General features: G+C 42.9%; 1 protein-coding gene across 1 annotated transcript in view; it reads right to left on the bottom strand.

The window, feature by feature from the left end:
• UBE2R2 (ubiquitin conjugating enzyme E2 R2) overlaps positions 1 to 15,043 on the bottom strand; it is a 111,683-nt gene extending 96,640 nt beyond the window's left edge. Inside the window, exon 1 of the mRNA XM_082694631.1 lies at positions 14,273 to 15,043. Within this exon, the coding sequence (XP_082550757.1) occupies positions 14,273 to 14,449 (177 nt within the window). The 5' untranslated portion in view covers positions 14,450 to 15,043. The remainder of the gene's footprint in view (positions 1 to 14,272) is intronic.
• Between the last annotated feature and the right edge of the window lie 3,270 nt (positions 15,044 to 18,313).

Raw genomic sequence — 18,313 nt, 5'->3', positions numbered from 1 at the left:
TAAACCTCTGCTTTCGGCTCGGGTCATGATCTCAGAGTCCTGGGATAGAGCCCCCCCCATCAGGCTATCTGCTCAGCAGAGGCTATCTGCTTCCCACTCCCCACCCCACCTCCTCACCCCCCCACCCCACCCCCGCCAAATAAATAAAAATCTTAAAAAAAAAAAAGGCCTTAAGAGGCATATCAACCAGATGCAAATGTGGATTTAACTTTGGATCCTGATTCAAACGAACTTAGAGGTTTATCAATGAGATGTTTGGGACAATCTGAATATTAGATAATACTAAGGAATTTTTTTTTAATTTGAGTACATTTGACACACAACATTAGCTTCAGGTGTAGAAATTACTGTTTATTCAGTGTAAAATAATGCAGTGTGCCTGGGTGGCTCAGTTAAGCATATGCCTTCAGTTCACATCATGATCCCAGGGTCCTAGTATTGAGCCCCGCATCCGGGAGACTGCTTCTTCCTCTCTCACTCCCCCTACTTGTGTTCCTCCTCTCTCTGTCAAATAGATAAATAAAATCTTTTTTAAAATTAAAAAAAAATGCAATTATATTTTTAAAAAGAGTTCTTATCTTTTGCGGAGTCCAGTAAATTACGGATAATAAGACAGGGTGTCTGGGTTTATCTTAAAACAGTCTAACGGTGGGGGGAGGAGGGGGGGACCTGGGTGGCTCAGAGGGTTAAAGTCTCTGCCTTCAGCTCAGGTCATGATCTCAGGGTCCTGGGATCGAGCTCCCTGCTCAGCAGGGAGCCTGTGTCCCCCACTCTCTCTGCCTACTTGTGATCTCTGTCTGTCAAATAAATAAATAAAATCTTAAAAACAAAACAAAACAAAAAACATTCTAACTGGCAAGAGCATAGGTTACAGGGATGAACCTGAGAAGTTTTCAGGAGAGATCACAGTGAACTGGGTTTTAAAATTTAAGCCTTGGGCGCCTGGGTGGCTCAGTGGGTTAAGCCGCTGCCTTCGGTTCAGGTCATGATCTCAGGGTCCTGGGATCGAGTCCCGCATCGGGCTCTCTGCTCAGCAGGGAGCCTGCTTCCCTCTCTCTCTCTGCCTGCCTCTCCATCTACTTGTGATTTCTCTCTGTCAAATAAATAAATAAATAAAAATCTTAAAAATAAAATAAAATAAAATAAAATTTAAGCCGTAATTTTCCCAGACTAAAAAAAGCACATAAAAGCTGAAAAGGGCATTCCAGGCAAGTAACAACTTAGGCAATGGCGCTGTGAAAAAGTACCTATGGGGCAAGAACTGGAAATACAGTTCTTTTTTTTTTTTTTAAAGATTTTATTTATTTATTTGACAGGCAGAGATCACAAATAGGCAGAGAGGCAGGCAGAGAGAGAGGAAGAAACAGGCTCCCTGCTGAGCAGAGAGCTCGATGTGGGGCTCGATCCCAGGACCCTGGGATCATGACCTGAGCCGAAGGCAGCGGCTTTAACCCACTGAGCCACCCAGGCACCCCTGGAAATACAGTTTTTGAAGGGCCTTGTATGCCACACAAATAAATTTTTACCTAATTTTGTGAAAGATGAGCAGATATCTTTTTTTTTTTTTTTGGAGATAAGTCAGATTAGAGCTTTAGAAAGATTACTCTGGTAGCATCACGAATGGAGAGGTGTAAGACAGCAAAGAGGCTACCATCACAGTCCAAGTGAGTGACAACTGAGTATAAACTTACATGGTAGCAGCAGGAATGAAGAGGGGCTCAAGAACAGAGACATGAGGTGCTAAAAATAACTGGATATGTAGAAAGAGAAAGCAGAAATCATCTTATTTCCAGCTTCTAGACTTGTGTGACTGGGTAGACACTGTCCAGTATCACAGAGAGTGAATATAGAAAATGCATACTAAAAAGAGGTAGAGGGACACCTGGGTGGCTCAGTTGGTTGGACGACTGCCTTCGGCTCAGGTCATGATCCTGGAGTCCCGGATCGAGTCCCGCATAGGGCTTCAGCTCCACGGGGAGTCTGCTTCTCCCTCTGACCTTTTCCTCGCTCATGCTCTCTCTCACTTTCTCTCTCTCAAATAAATAACATCTTTAAAAAAAAATTTTTTTTAATTAAAAAATAAAATTAAAAAAATTTAAAAAGGTAGACTACAGTTCAGTGTCTAAGTCTTTAGTATAAATACAACATACTTTAAAAAAAAAAAGGGCCATACTAGTAGAAATGTCTAACAGGCCTCATTAGAGATGTACACTTCAAGACATACTTGGTAGCTCAAACAATAACCCAGGAGAGCTTGTTTATAATAATTCACACAGAAATTTAACTGACTTTAAAAGTTCCCTGCCGGGCGCCTGGGTGGCTCAGTGGGTTAAGCCACTGCCTTCGGCTCAGGTCATGATCTCAGGGTCCTAGGATCGAGTCCCGCATCGGGCTCTCTGCTCAGCAGGGAGCCTGCTTCTTCCTCTCTCTCTCTGCCTGCCTCTCTGCCTACTTGTGATCTCTCTCTCTGTCAAATAAATAAATAAATAAATCTTTAAAAAAAAAAAAAAAAAGTTCCCTGCCTATTCCACCTTGTTAATAATTAATTCGGTCAAGGTATATATGTAAACAGTACAGGCAAGATACAGTTTATCTTTTATTTAGGAGACTTTATATATATTGGGGGGGGGGGATTCACGCACATTTGGCTAAACTTCACCAAAATTACTCCTTAACAAAATATATACACACGAGGGACCTGGGTGGCTCAGTGGATTAAGCCTCTGCCTTTGGCTCAGGTCATGGTCTCAGGGTCCTGGGATCAAGCCCCATGTGGTCCAGCTCTCTGCTCAGCAGGGAGCCTGCTTCCCCCTCCCCCTCTGTCTGCCTCTCTACCTACTTGTGACTTCTCTGTCAAATAAATAAAATCCTTAAAAAAAAAAAAATACACACACACACACAGAGAACATTATCAAAGCATAAATACAGCTTGGAAAATGTGCTTTTCTGGGGTGCCTGGGTGTTTCAGTGGGTTAAAAGCCTCTGCCTTTGGCTCGGGTCATGATCCCAGGGTCCTGCTCAGCAGGGAGCCTGCTTCCTCCCCCCTCTCTCTCTGTCTCTGCCTACTTGTGATCTCCCTCTGTCAAATAAATAAGTAAAATCTTTAAAATATAAATAAGTAAAAATTATTCTGATTTTTAATGTATCAAGAACCTCATTAAAATATTCATGACAGGGACGCCTGGGTGGCTCAGTTGGTTAAGCAGCTGCCTTCTGCTCAGGTCATGATCCCAGCCTCCTGGGATCGAGTCCCACATCCGGCTCCTTGCTCAGTGGGGAGCCTGCTTCTCCCTCTGCCTCTGCCTGCCACTCTATCTGCCTGTGCTCTCTCTCTGTAAAATAAATAAATAAATAAATAAATAAATATTTAAAAAAAATATATTCATGACATTTACAGCCACTACTTTAAAATCCTCCAATTTAGGGTACCTGGGTGGCTCAGTTAGTTAAGCAATTGCCTTTGGCTCAGGTCATGATCCTGGAGAACCAGGATCCAGTCTCCTGCATCTGGCTCCCCTGCTTCTCCATCTGACCTTATGCTGTCTCATGTTCTCTCTCTCTGTCTCTCTCTCGAATAAATAAAATTTTAAAAAAATAAAATAAAATCCTCCACTTTATAAGAAATTCTAAAACAGGGAAACAAACAGGGTTTCAGAGGGGAGGGGGTGGGGGTGGGCTAACAGGGAGATGGATATTAGGGAGGGCACAAGCTGTGATGAGCGCTGGGTGTTATATGCCACTAATGAATCACTGAACGTAACATCAAAAACGTACTATATGTACTATACAGTGGCTAACTGAGCATAATAACAAAATAAAAATAAAACATCTAGTTTTAAAAGATGTCTTCTGGGGGCGCCTGGGTGGCTCAGTGGGTTAAGCCGCTGCCTTCGGCTCAGGTCATGATTTCAGGGTCCTGGGATCAAGTCCCGCATCGGGCTCTCTGCTCAGCAGGGAGCCTGCTTCCTCCCCTCTCTCTCTGCCTGCCTCTCTGCCTACTTGTGATCTCTCTCTCTGTCAAATAAATAAATAAAATCTTAAAAAGAAAAAAAAATATATGTCTTCTGATACTCTGAAAAGCAGGCTAAAATAGTACTAGGTTACTTTGATCTTTATCTTCATGGGACTACAGAGTTCCAGGTTGCTATGGTTAGCAGGTTTGGGTAATGTCTCTCACTCTCACCATCACTGTTCTAAAATTTTTAACCTCTTCTAAATAAGTTTTCTGGGGGCGCCTGGGTGGCTCAGTGGGTTAAAGCCTCTGCCTTTGGCTCAGGTCATGATCCCAGGGTGCTGGGATCGAGCCTCTATCAGGCTCTCTGCTGCTTCGCAGAGAGCCTGCTTCCTCCTCTCTCTGCCTGCCTCTCTGCCTACTTGTGCTCTGTCAAATAAATAAATAAATAGAATCTTTTAATAAATAAATAAGTTTTCTGGTATTTTTAAAAAGATTTTATTAGATTAAGATTTTATTAGATATTAAATAAGATACTTGCTTGCAAGTATCTTAACTTACTGTAAGCAAGTAAGTGCAGGTGTGTGTACAGGGAGAGGAAGCAGAGACACCCAACTGAGCAGGGATGGGCAGCTCAGTCCCAGAACCCTGGGATCAGGACCTGAGATGAAGGCGAACACTGAGTCACCCAGGTGCCCCAGTTTTATAGTACTTAAATTACAAAAGGAACCCTACACAAATATAATGTGCTGTATTACCGTATAATCAATATTTCAATCTTAATTTTTAGTTAAAACTTTGGTCATCAAGAACATGAAATCTAATTTAGAGAAACAAGTAACTATAGATAAAATGTCAAAACTTAATAAAATGCAACTTCCCAAAAGGGAAAAGCACAACTAGAGTAACTAAGCAGTCTAAATATTTAGCTGCTTTAGTCTACCACATATCCTAGACTAGGAGTTAACCATCTAAGGTCTATGGAAAAAATTTAGAGATCAGTAATTCCTTGAAACTGCATCCATTAGGAAGGAAGAAGGCTGTCATTCTCAAAGGATGTGACTTCCCCCAAAATAAGTACTTACTGTTTTAGGTCCTCTGCCAAATGCTAAGGAAATCCAAAGACCCAGTGGCATTTATTAAACGAGCACATTATCTAAGAGTATTTAGACTCACACACTACTGATTTCCTTAATATAGTACTTACCTATCCTCAAGTAACTTTTCCAGTTTTGCCACTTATTAGCACCATTTTTAATTTAAGGAACCTCTGTGAACCTAATTTATTCCATACTTTACCATTAAAAAATCTTCAGAAAAAAGTTACATAAGATGGAGATTTAATTAAAAACTCAGGAAGTGCTCTCCTTTTAAAGCCCTCCCTTTTTTAAAAAAGAGAGAGAGCACTAGCCCAGAGAGGGGCAGAAAGAGGACACAAGCAGACTCCCTGTTGAGTATGGAGCAGGAAGCACGGGGATTCCAGGACTCAGAGATCATGACCTAAGCCAAAACCAAGAAATAGATGCTCAACCAAATTTAAATCTTTTTTTTTTTTTTAAGATTTTATTTATTTATTTGACAGAGAGAAAGAGATCACAAGTAGACAGAGAGGCAGGCAGAGGGAGAGCAGACAACCCTATGCGGGTCTGGATCCCAGGACCCGGAGACCATGACCTGGGCCGAAGGCAGAGGCTTAACCCTCTGAGCACCCAGGCACCCCCAGATTTAAATCTTAAATCTAAATTCTACAGTAATTTCCTTATCGTCAGTAAGACATTTCACTCTTCGTCTAGCAAATTTTCTGTCATGCTTTTTCAGGGTAAATGCTGAAATATGATTAACAAATTCCAAAGGACTCCAGGTAGGACCCCTGAGAACATAGTTGTTTTTTTTGTTTTTTGTTTTTTGTTTTTTTTAACATTAGCATGGAGGTTTTTCCACAGGGCTTAGTCCTTAGCAGCTTGAATACATCATTATTCCTATTTAGCCAATGGGGGGGAAAAGGCAGTTGAGTGATTAAGATCAAGATGGGTTTAAAAGTGTGTGTTTGTTTGTTTGTTTGTTTGTTTTTCCTAATCCAACTACTAGAATTCAAATGACCTTTGCCCCCTTCAGAGCAAATGCCTGAGAAGGCTGGCATACCCTCCCTGAAACAGTGTTACACCCACACTGCTCAAAACAATTCAGAATTCTTTGAGAACTGGCTTCAGAACCTATTGTCCAACTTCTTAATGTTCTTATTAGTGGCAAATCTTTTCCTTATTTAGTGTGGACTTTTGTTTCATTTAATATTCAAAACTGACTTAGATTCAACTTGGTAAATAAGGTAAATAATCTGAGTAATAATATTTTTCAATCAAAAGTGACCTGTGAGGGACGCCTGGGTGGCTCAGTTGGTTAAGCAGCTGCCTTCGGCTCAGGTCATGATCCCAGCGTCCAGGGATCGAGTCCCACATCGGGCTCCTTGCTCAGCGGGGAGCCTGCTTCTCCCTCTGCCTGCCATTCTGTCTGCCTATGCTTGCTCTCTCCCCCCCCCTCTCTCTCTAATAAATAAATAAAATCTTTAAAAAAAAAAAAAAAGTGGCCTGTGAATATAGGGACGCCTGGATGGCACAGTTGATTAAGTCTCTGGCTCTTGGTTTCAGCTCAAGTCATATCTCAGACTAGTAAGACAGAGTCAGGTTCCGCTCTCTTGCACAGTCTGCTTAAGAGACTTTGTCCCTCTGCCTGTCTCTAAAAATAAATAAATCTTTTTTTTTTTTAATGACATGTGAAAATAAAATACTACACACTAATTTTACCTGTGCCTCTACCAACAATTTCAAAAGAAAAGTTTCAAATTATATGAAGGATACTGTTTTGAACAGTAAAACTTATTGTTTTGTCTTATTATACATATCAGGTATGACTATAAGTAAATTTAAAAATCTTATTTCTAGGGGCGCCTGGGTGGCTCAGTGGGTTAAAGCCTCTGCCTTCAGCTCAGGTCGTGATCCCAGGGTCCTGAGATGGACCCCTCATCAGGGTCTCTGCTCCGCGGGGAGCCTGCTTCCTCCTCTCTCTACCTGCCTCTCTCTGCCTACTTATGATCTCTGTCAAATAAATAAATAAAACCTTTTTTTTTTTAAATCTTATTTCTAGGGCACCTGGGTGGCTCAGTTGGTTAACCATCTGCCTGTAACTCAGGTCATGATCCCAGACTCCTGGGGTCAGGTCCCATAGAGGCGTCCCTGCTCAGCAGGGAGTCTACTTGTCTCTCTGCCCTGTCCCACTACTGCTTGTGTGGAGTTCTCACACAAAAATGAATAAAGAAAATCTTTAAAAAAATAATAAATCTTATACCAAAAGCTAACAATGTACTATATGTTGGCTAATTGAAAATTAAACAAAGTTATTTCTACAGGGCACCTCAGTGGCTGAGTCAGTTAGGCATCTGACTTCAGCTTGGGTCATGGTCTCAGGGTTCTGGGATTGAGCCCTGCTGTCTGGCTTCGTGCTCAGACAGGAGTCTCCTTCTCCCTCTTCTTCTCCCTCTGTCCCTCCCTGTGCTCATGTTCTCTCCCTCTCTCAAATAAAATCTTCGAGGAAAAAAAAAAAAACTTTTTCCTAAATTAAGTTATTCTGTTTCTACAAAGGATTATTACATATTGCCCCAATTGCTGTAACTTCGCCAGTTCTTAATATTATCTTATAAATGGGGGCCATGGTTATCTTCAACAAGATAGTAATCATTTGATATTTACAACCTAAATGACTACTTATGTTACTACGTGAGACACATAATCCAAATGACTCCATAGATTTATCCCTCAAATTAAATATCAGCTGCCCATGCAGCAAATACAACAAAACAGATAAATAATGAATTATGAAATTTAGAAATCTAGATTAAAACTATGGCACTGAGCGCCTGGGTGGCACAGTGGGTTAAAGCCTTTGCCTTCTGCTCAGGTCATGATCTCAGGGCCCTGGAATCCAGTCCCACATGGGTCTCTCTGCTCAGCAGGGAGCCTGTTTCCTCGTCTCTCCCTGCCTGTCTTTCTGCCTACTTGTGATCTGTCAAATAAATAAATAAAATCTTAAAAAAAAAATAAAACTATGGCACTGATCTAAAGATGCTATAATAGAGGTAACAAGTACCACTTAACAGACTCAGATGAAAGAATAAAAAGGCTTTAACATTAAAACTACTCAAGTTTCCTATGACGCTTAAATTTACTTGGAAAAATATTAAAGCATTATTTTAAAAGCATAAACCAGTATCACACTAAGAAATTTACACCCCCCATCATCTTCCCACAGTCATTTCTGTAAAACATGTATTCATTTCTAACTCCAAAACTAGTTTTAAGACTTCTATTTCTCAGGGCGCCTGGGTGGCTCAGAGGGTTAAAGCCTCTGCCTTTGGCTCAGGCCCTGATCCCAGGGTCCTAGAGCCCCGAGTCAGGCTCTCTCAGCGGGGAGCCTGCTTCCCCCACTCTCTCTGCCTGCCTCTCTGTGTACTTGTGATCTCTCTGTCTGTCAAATAAATAAATAAAATCTTTAAAAAAAAAAAAAAGACTTCTATTTCTCAACTCTAGCACTAACCCACTCCCCAAAGTAATGAGAAAAGTTGCTATTAAATATATTCGCCAATTTTAAAAAAATCTTTCTGCAATAGGATTTATCATTCTCTAATTCAAGTAGTCCAAAAACAAAAAATCCATTTTTTCCTGTGAATTTAAGATATAAACAGAAGTCATCATAACAATCTCGACCCATAATTTGGAGGAACAGATAATAATTACCCTTGGGACCTTTAAACTTAAGTAAAAGAAAATTTTTTTAAATTTGGTCAGAGAAAGAGAGTGTGTAGGAACAGGGGAGAGAGGCAAAGGGCAAGGGAGAAGCAGGCTCCCAGCTGAGCAGAGAGCCCAAAATTTAGCTCAATCCCAGGACCTGTGATCATGACCTGAGCCGAAGGTAGATGCTTAACAGACTGACTGAGCCACCCAGGTACCCCAAAAGATTTAGTTTTAAATACGACCTTTCAAGCAAGGTGGAGTTCTGTAGTCCTAAGCCCTGAATTTCTAATGCTTCCTCACTATTATTTCCCCATAACAGATTAGCAGAGGTGACCCAATTTGTTAGATGGCTTCCTTTATTCACTTGTCTCCAACAAGACAGGTTCTTCTGGAATCTTAAACTAGGAACAGTAATGCTAAGTTGCAAAAATGGAATAGAAGGTTTAATCATGATAGACTATAGTTATGTTGACAAATGCTCAAACTTTAAAGCTTTGGGGAGTGCGCTCAAACATGCCCGTGAGCTAATAGGTAAGGTATTAAAAAGAAAAAAAAATCGTAAGAACTTTAAAGTTTAATTTAAGTCACCATTTACAAACACATACCTAATACCCACACTTCACATTTCTGTAAACTCTGCACAAAGATTTTTTTTTTTAGATTTTATTTATTTGACAGAGAGAAAGATCACAAGTAGGCAGAGAAGCAGGCAGAGGTGGGGCGGCGGTGGGTTAAGCCTCTGCCTTCCACTCAGGTCATGATCTCAAGGTCCTGGGATCCAGGCCTGCATTGGGCTCTCTGCTCGGCAGGGAGCCTGCTTCCGCCTCTCTCTCTGCCTGCCTCTCTGCCTACTTGTGATCTCTGTCAAATGAATAAATAAATTCTTTAAAAAAAAATTTTTTTTTTAATTTTTAGAAAGCCTTTTGGAATCAACAGGATAAAAGAATATTCTATAAAATACTGAGGTGCTATACTTTTGCCATGGGGGGGCAGTGGGGGAACACTAAAACTACATTTACAGTAGTGCCTCAAACCACTGGACATTAACTATGTTTCCATTTACAGTGCTGCCTTAGTTCACTCAGCACTCAAGCCAAGTTCAGCTTCCAGAAAAGGTTACAGCTAAAAGCTCTAAGAGGTATTCTCAGAGAGACTGAGGAAAAATTAATAAGATAGCTTTAATTACAGACTCATTATATGATTATTTTTTTTTAAAAGCACTATTTTTATGATTTTAAAGTTAAGGTACCTATCCAAATCCTTTAAAACCGGAATTCTTAACCCATCTGTTAACCCTCTGAAAATGTATACAAACTAGTTTATATGTGCCAATGTTTTCCTAAAGAAAACTGTTTCTCAAAAGAATCCATATAACAAAAAGACTAAGAATCACTTTTTTAAAATAATTGTTTCAACTCTATCTTAAGAATCAGAGTCACAAAATAGAGTATGCTATTGCCAGGCCTAAAGGTTAATTTTGGTAGTGTTTTGGGTTGGATTTGGGGGGGGCACCAAAAAGTACAGAAAAGATTCATTTTATTCCAGAACAAATTAAAATAATACATATCCATTATTTTTTAAAACTATTGAAGAGTTTCTTTAACATAAATCAAAGTGAGGGCTTCTGGGTAGCTCAGCTGTTAAGCATCTGTCTTTGGGTGGGGGTCATGATCCCCGGGGCGTGGGATGGAGTACCATATCAGGCTCCTTGCTCAGCTGGGAGGAGTCTGCTTCTCCCTCTCCCGCTGCCCCTCCCTCTATCCCACCACTTGCCCATGCATTTGCTCTCTCTCTATGAAATAAATTAAAATCTTTTCTAAAAGATGAATAAATAAAGCAAAGTGTTAAGTCTGATAAAGAAGCTTCGATTAAAGAAAACTTATAGTATATAACAAACACTTTCCTAAATTATCAGTTTGAAATTTTCTAAAAATGGAAATACCTGTATTTCACTGTCCCAACCACATTACTGAATAAAATCAACCTATGAAAAGTTAACTGCAATATTTTAAGTCTTCTGTATCATTTAAACTTTTAAGTTATGAACATCATGAAAAATACTCTTTCCTTCTTTTTTTTAATCTCTCCACCCAACATGGGCCTCAAACTCACAACCCTGCAATCAAGAGTCACATGCTCTACCAACTACTGTGCCAGCCAGGCACCCCTAGGCACTCTTCACTTTCTGATCTCTAGACTCACTGCTACCGTGCTTTCAGTACATAATGCAGGAGCTCCAAGGAGTTCTATACCAAAGCAGCCATACTAAGTTATGATCACTAGCAGAAGTACTTGAAAAGAGTGAACTTGTTAAGTCATCATTAACTGCTCACTTGATCAACAATTTATTTATCCAGTAACATAATAAAATTCCAACTTGCTCTACAGCAGCAAAATTAAGTTCAGAGGTGTTCTCTGTTCCAAGCCATCTCCTACTTTGTGTTTTTTAATGAGTGACCCCTAGAGGAAAAAATAGAAGCAGCAAAGACGTTCACTCGGTAAGTCTTAAGAGATCAAGACTGGGCAAAAATCAAGGCCAAAAAGATTTTATAATATCCAGAAAAACAGGAACAAGAAACTACCTATACCCATCACACATGCTACCCCCAAATCCCAGAGCTAAGAAACACACAACTTGAGATTTTTTTTTTTTGAGATGTTTAAAAAACAAAAGCAAGATGAATAGAAAAAAATTTGTGAAATACGAAGTCCCGGTTTCTACCACAACAGATGCCATAGTTAGACTGGAGCCAACTATTTCACAGTGAAAAAGATCAATAAGAAGCCTATTAATATGTAAAAGTAAAAGAGTAACATTATGAAAAATTTAAAAATGAATGGCGGTCTCACTGCCTTCAGAATCTATTATGGAAAATAAAAGAAACTTGAAAATAAATTATACTAAATGTTCAAGAACTATCATTCGATATGGGAGAATAGTGGTAGAAAAAGGTCTGTGCCAACTTTTAACTGCAGCTGTAGTGGAATACACTAAAAGCCTTGTTTTATGACAAAAGCAATGAAATAAAAAACAATGGTTTTAGACCTGTCACCAGTATTAACTGCTCATGACCATAAATTTGCCATTTTTCCTTTTTTTTTTTAAGATTTTATTTATTTATTTGACAGAAATCGCAAGTAGGCAGAGCAGTCAGAGAGAGGAAGCAGCAGGCTCCTTGCTGAGCAGAGAGCCTGATGTGGGGTTCGATCCCAGAACCCTAGGTTCATGACCTGAGCTGAAGGCAGAGGCTTTAACCCACTGAGCCACCCAGGCACCCCTTGCCTTTTTTCAACAAAAGATTTTTGGGATAAAAGGCCATACGATAAGGAATAAAATAGAAGAAAACAAAACTGACAGAATTCTCACACAAAACTAAAACATAAAACCTGTCTAAGAATTTTCATACGTTATTAAATGTACTAATTAAAGGTAAAAAAAGATTGGGGTGCCTGGGTGGTTTAGCCAGGTTAAGTGGTTAAGTGTCTGCCTTTGGCTCGGGTCATGATCTCAGGGTCCTGGGAATCAGCACTGGGTCAGGCTCCCTGCTAGGCACGGAGTCTACTTCTCCCTCTCTCTTTCCCTCCCCACTGCTCATTGCTTGTTCTCTCTCAAATTAAACAAAACAAAACTTTAAAAAATATAATAAATGTAAAAAAATTAAGAAATCTAACATATACAAAGAAATTCAACCATTCTTTCTAGTAGGACTGAAATTACAAAGCACTTAACTGAAATCAATGTTTGCCACCGTAGGGAATCCTCTTTCCATACTCCTATTTCAAACTGAGAGGATTCTCCACAGTCCTTTTCCTGCTACTTAAGCAAAAATACTGCAATTTGCACCCATTATTTCCTTTCACATAGTTTTTAAAACACTGAAATAGAGATTATTCTAATTAGTACCCATTCACCTTGACTCTCAACTGTCCCAAATAATGACACTTTATGGAAATTAAACTTCATGTCACTAAAGTTAGCCAGCAGACACAGCAATACCTTCTCCAATTTGTCACTGGTAACTTGTTCCTTAATATCTGCATCTAAAAGGTATAATGTATGGTGACAAGACATTAAGCATATAGTTGTTAACAGAACTGCTCTTACACAATCTTCTAAAGATGTGTTTTTACTAGGTATTCACAGACTATCACAGGCATGAATATTAAACATCTCCCTGTCAATTTTTCACATTTTCTACAAAGTTGACCCAATTTCAAAGCTGACACTGAAGGTTCTACCTTAAGGACAGAAAAACAAAACTGGGTAATCCTAAAAATGTACATCATAACTACATGACTAAGACACTCATTTAAAACTTATGCCAAGATAGCCCCTCCCTTCAAAACAAACTAAGACTGACTCACTGCTCTATTTTACTTACTTTTGGAAATAAAATTAAATGGATTCCCTAGCATTAATTTTCTGTCTCTGCCTCCACTATTTAAAAACATTCTACCTTCAATCTATGATTTGTCCCTATAAAAATGATAAAAGAAAAACAGAAACAAACAAAAAAGCCAATAAACCCCAATATCACCAAGTTATCTTAAAATTTAAAAAAAGAAATGGAATTTTTAAAAAAGAAAGAAAACCACTGGATTCAGGATATCATGATAATAACCACTGTTCTAAAATCATGGGTGCCTAAGGAAGAGTCCTACTCAGTGAAAACCTCTCACCTCAGATACTTTTCATCTATGAAACCACGCCATTCGCTAGAGCTAACCACCTGAGTAAAACGTTTCACTTCAGTCTTCCTGAAGTGGGAAACTATCAATCTCCCTACATAACATGTTCCACCGTCTGCAGATATTCCTACATAGGGAGGGGGGGGCCAGTAAAGTTGGTGGCAGGGTGAGGACAAAGGGCATTCTGAAATACCACTGAAGTAAACAGAGAATGAGAACAGAGAGGGGGCTAAATTAGCGTTCCCTCAAGTAGAGAAAGGCAAGGGAACGCAGGCACCCTTGTTTACCACCCCTAGGGTCCTATTCATTACTGCCTACTGGAATGCGAAGTTGGAACTACCACCACGCAAGAAGCCCATCAAATCCTCAAAGTGTCAGGTCTCTAGGCAGCCTCTGAAATGACAGACTAGTACCCTTCCCCCACCCTCACCCCCCAAAAAAGAAAGATCCAATCCACTAAGCGCAGGTCACTCTGCCCTCTGGGGCAGTTCCAGCCGGCGCGGGGATGGGTTCTGATGCGAAAACGAGACAGGAAAAGACCACCTTTCTTCCCACACAGCCTCAGCTGGGGAAACAAAACAAAGACAGCCCTCCTCCTCCGGTAGCCACTACCCTAGCCAGAGAGGCTTTCCTATTTCCCGGTGCAGTCTGGCCTCCAGCCCCCGCCCCCATGACAAAGAAAAGGCACTTGGTGAGCAAGGCCTTCCTGCTTCCACGGATGGGGGGAGGGGGCTGCCAAGGTGAGGAGCCCCCTCTACACACTCGCGCTCATACTCTTGGCCCCACAAGCCGCGGGGAGCGGAGGCCTCCGCCTGGGGAAGCCTGCTCTGGGAGGGGGTAGGGGTACCTTGAAGTAGCCGCCTTCGTAGAGGGTGTTGGGGGGTCCGAAGATGGCAACCTCCCAGTTGTAGAGGTCGGACTCATCCACCAGGGTGATCCGGAAGCCCTCCACCGGCTCCTCCTGCAGGGATTTCAGCTCGAGCATCAGGGCCTTCTGCGAGCTGGTCATCTGCTGCTGGGCCATCGCGGCGGCGGCGGCGGCGCCGGGCCGGAGCCCCAGTCCTTTCGCACCCGCCGGGCCGGACGAGGCCCCTCCCCTCCGCTCGCCCTCCGCCGGGCCGCACCGGGCCCCTGTCTTCACACACCCGGCGGGCCGGACCAGGCCCCAGACGGCCCGTGGGCCCGCCCGGGTCCTCCTCACACACGACGCGGGCCGGGCCGGGCCCTTTTCCTCACACTCGGGCCAAGTGGGGGGAGGGGCCGAGGGAGTTAGGGGAATTCGCTCCCGGTCCCGGGCCTCCCCCCCCCGGAGGGGGCCTCAACTTGACTGGGGGGGGGAGGGGAGAGGGGGTGGAAGCGGAGGAGGGCGGCGAAGGGCCGGCGATGGTGAGGGGAGGGGGCCGAGCCGGCCCGGGAGCGCCGCGCTCGCTCGCCCTCTCGTTCTCTTCAGGGGCTGCCGGGGCCGAAGGGCGCGCGGGGCCGGAGGGCGGGGAGAGCGCGGCGCGCGGGGGTCTCTCGGCGGCGGCGGCGGCGACGGCGGCAGCGGCTGCGCGGGGGGAGGGGCGACGACGGAGGAGGAGGAGAAGAGCGAGAGAGCCTCGCGCCGCGGGAGCGACGGAGCCAAGAAGAAGGAGGGAGGGAGAGAGGGAGGAGGGGCGCGCGCCGGGAGGGAGGGCGGCTCTCGGAAGCGGGCGGCCAGACGCGCGTGCGCACGCCCCTCCCTCCCCCGCCCTCCTCGCCCTCCCCCGCCCTCCTCCGCTTGTTTCCCCGCCTCCTTTCTGCCACCCGGCGCGGTGGCGGCGCTTTGTGACGCCGACGCGTGTCCCCCGCCCTTAAAGGGCCAAGCTGCTGTGCCGATCGAGCGTAGCTCCAGGGGATGCCCTTGGCCCCAAAATGACAGTGTGCGGCTGGGCGCCGCGGTTCCTAGGGAGCTCCCAGGAAGGGACCACTGGTCCTAGAGCTGTCAGCGCCTTCCCTTCCACTCCCTATGCGTAGGTATCCACAGGCTTCCATAGCCATCCTCCGTGGAACCCTGGTCCTCTTCAGGCCTCTTCTCGTGACACAAAGTCGGCCGTCCCTGCACTCAGTAGGTGCTTGACACGAATATGCTGAGTTTATGCATCTTACCGGTGGGAAGAAGTGTCCCGACATACCTTGTGCAGGGCCCTCAAGCCCGTGTGTCCTTGGAGAGCAGAGTGTCACCCACCGGGGTGCGGTGGGGTGGGGTGGGAGAGCAGATTCCCATCCGAGAAATGGGGAAGGCAGATAGGCCAGCTTCTACTTCTCTTAACTACAAAGAGGAAGTTGTGGGAAATAAAGAGAGAAGTAGTAACGCGGACTAAACCTGGGTTCCTAGCCCTTCCCTGTGATTTGGGGCAAGTGCTCTAGGCAACCCTCAGTTATTTGTAAAATGAAGTACTATGGGAGCACCTGGCTGGCTCAGTCCCTGAGCATGCGACCCTTGATCCTGAGGTAGCAAATTCAAGCCCCACCTTGTGTGTAGAGATTACTTAAAAATAAAATCTTTAACGAAAAAAAAATGTATTCACACACACGCAGGCGCTCTGCGGTTGAAATTTGACCCCTATAGATCTTTCAAATGGAAGGTCTGAGTGGAACTGAGGGACTTTTTAATTAAGATAATCTTAACTGAAGTGAGATGCGGAGACAGTCTTAAATCCTCATATTTAGAGAAGCCTGTTCTCTTGGGAAGGCATGTCATAACCACTGAAACGTTTTCTTAGAAAAGATCCTAAGTTCCAACCCTAGCCCCACCATTTACATTATCCATTCCTTATTCATCAGCTTCTGTAATAAAGGGTTAATTACACCTAACTTAAACTATTGTAAATATTAAATGAGATCATCTATATACAGCATTTGACACAATGACTAGCACAGGGTAAATGATCCATAAGTAGGAACTTTAAAGAAAGAAAAAAAAAAATTGAAGACATAGCTGTATTCTGCCTACCAGCCCTCAATCATTCTGACTTCCCTTCCTCTACCATTCAATTTAGGGACAAAAAGATTGCTGACCTGGGAACGTGGGAGATGATGTTGACACCTTTAATAACAAGGATGTGAGTAGACAAATAGGCAGAAAGTTCATCTTCAAAGCATTTCACCCTCATAAACTCACCACAGTCCCACCCTGACCCAGAAGATGGTGGATCCCTAGTCTAACCCACAGTAACATACACCTGACAGCCAGACCAAAAGCTGCTCCCTGAGTTCAAACAAACTCACAAATTCCTAGTTAACATCTGCAATGATCAGGGCCCCAAGGTAGAGGGCTAATAAAGATGTATCTGTTGGAGGCTCATAACCTAATGTGATAATGAAGTGTGTACTAAGGTTCTCCATTCTCAGGTCAGAGGAAGTCTAGAATTTGCCTCATGCCTTTTTATCGTAGCAGGTAAGATATTGTTTATTAGTAGGTTGCAAGTGTGTCTTATTCATGCCTGGAATCACAGCAACCAGCACATTGTTTGAAACAAAGTAGACACTAAGTAATTGTTCTCGTGAGCTTACAGCCAAGAGCAGGAAAACAATCAGTAACAACAACAACAAATTGAACCCCACCCTCCACACCCATGTCTAATAGGACCTCTCAGACACCTAGTAGGTAGGTGCTCAAGATTATAAATTCCATAAGGATGACAGGTCTTGTTTATACAAGGTTCTTTTTTATATACAACCTACTACAGTGTTTGGCATGTTGTAGGTACTCAAAATATATTTGTCAGTTGAATGGATGGCAGAAACAGCTTCCTAGAGCTTTCCTATAGTGTTTTGTAATGAGAGGTAAAATGACTTGACTGATTGGTGCCCTCTGGTGGTAAAGAAAACAGGACACTTAACCTCCATCCGTAAGGAATCAGCTGATGCCCTTCAACCAGGGCTCTTTTTTTTTTTTTTTTTTAAGATTTTATTTATTTGTTTGAGACAGAGAGAGAGAGAGAGAGAGAGAGAGAGGAGCGCACAGCACACAGCAGAGGGAGGGGCAGAAAGAGAGGGAGAAGCACTCTCCCCTCTGACCAGGGAAGCCCATCATGGGGCCCATTCCAGAACCCTGAGATTACCACCTGAGCTAAAGAAAGACATTTAACTGGCTGAATCACCCAGACACACCTCAACCAGGGCTCTTCTGAAGAATCGATTCTTTCTTCCAAAGAGAAAAGATATGGAAATCTTGAGAGATAAATGAGAGGTAGGGGTGTTTGTTTTAGAGAGGTTAATTCTGACCTTATAGAATGACACGTTTTAGGGGACCAACTTTTTTTTTCATACTGTGTATGTTAACACATGTAAGTCAAATAGTGCTCTTAAGGAGCTACAGTATTTCTTTAATAATAATAGCTAGAAAAAAATAATAATATTTACTGTGCATCAGTATGTGACATGCTCTTTACAAGCAGTATCCTGTTTGTCAAAAAATCCATGACATCCATACCAGAACATCTGTTTTCCTGAGTATAATAACTTTTTTTTTAAGATTTTATTTATTTATTTGACAGAGAGAGATCACAAGCAAGCAGAGAGGCGGGCAGAGAGAGAGGGGGAAGCAGACTCCCCGCTGAACAGAGAACCTGATGCGGGGCTTGATTCCAGGACCCTGAGATCATGACCCGAGCCGAAGGCAGAGGCTTTAAACCACTGAGCCACCCAGGGTCCCCATTCCTGAGTATAATAACTTTTAGAGGGGAGCCTGGGTGGCTCAGTCGGTTAAGTGTCTGCCTTCAGCTCAGGTCATGATCCCAGGGTCCTGGGACGGAGCCCCACATTGGGCTCCCTGCTCTGCTTCTCTCTCTCCCACTCCATCTGCTTGTATTCCCTCTCTCACTCTCTCTTTGTCAAATAAATAAATAAATAAATAAAACGATTT

Source organism: Mustela nivalis (assembly GCF_964662115.1).
Source record: "Mustela nivalis genome assembly, chromosome: 13".
Lineage (NCBI taxonomy): Eukaryota > Metazoa > Chordata > Mammalia > Carnivora > Mustelidae > Mustela > Mustela nivalis.
Note: the sequence above shows the minus strand (reverse complement) of the source record. Positions and strands in the feature narration are given on the sequence as shown.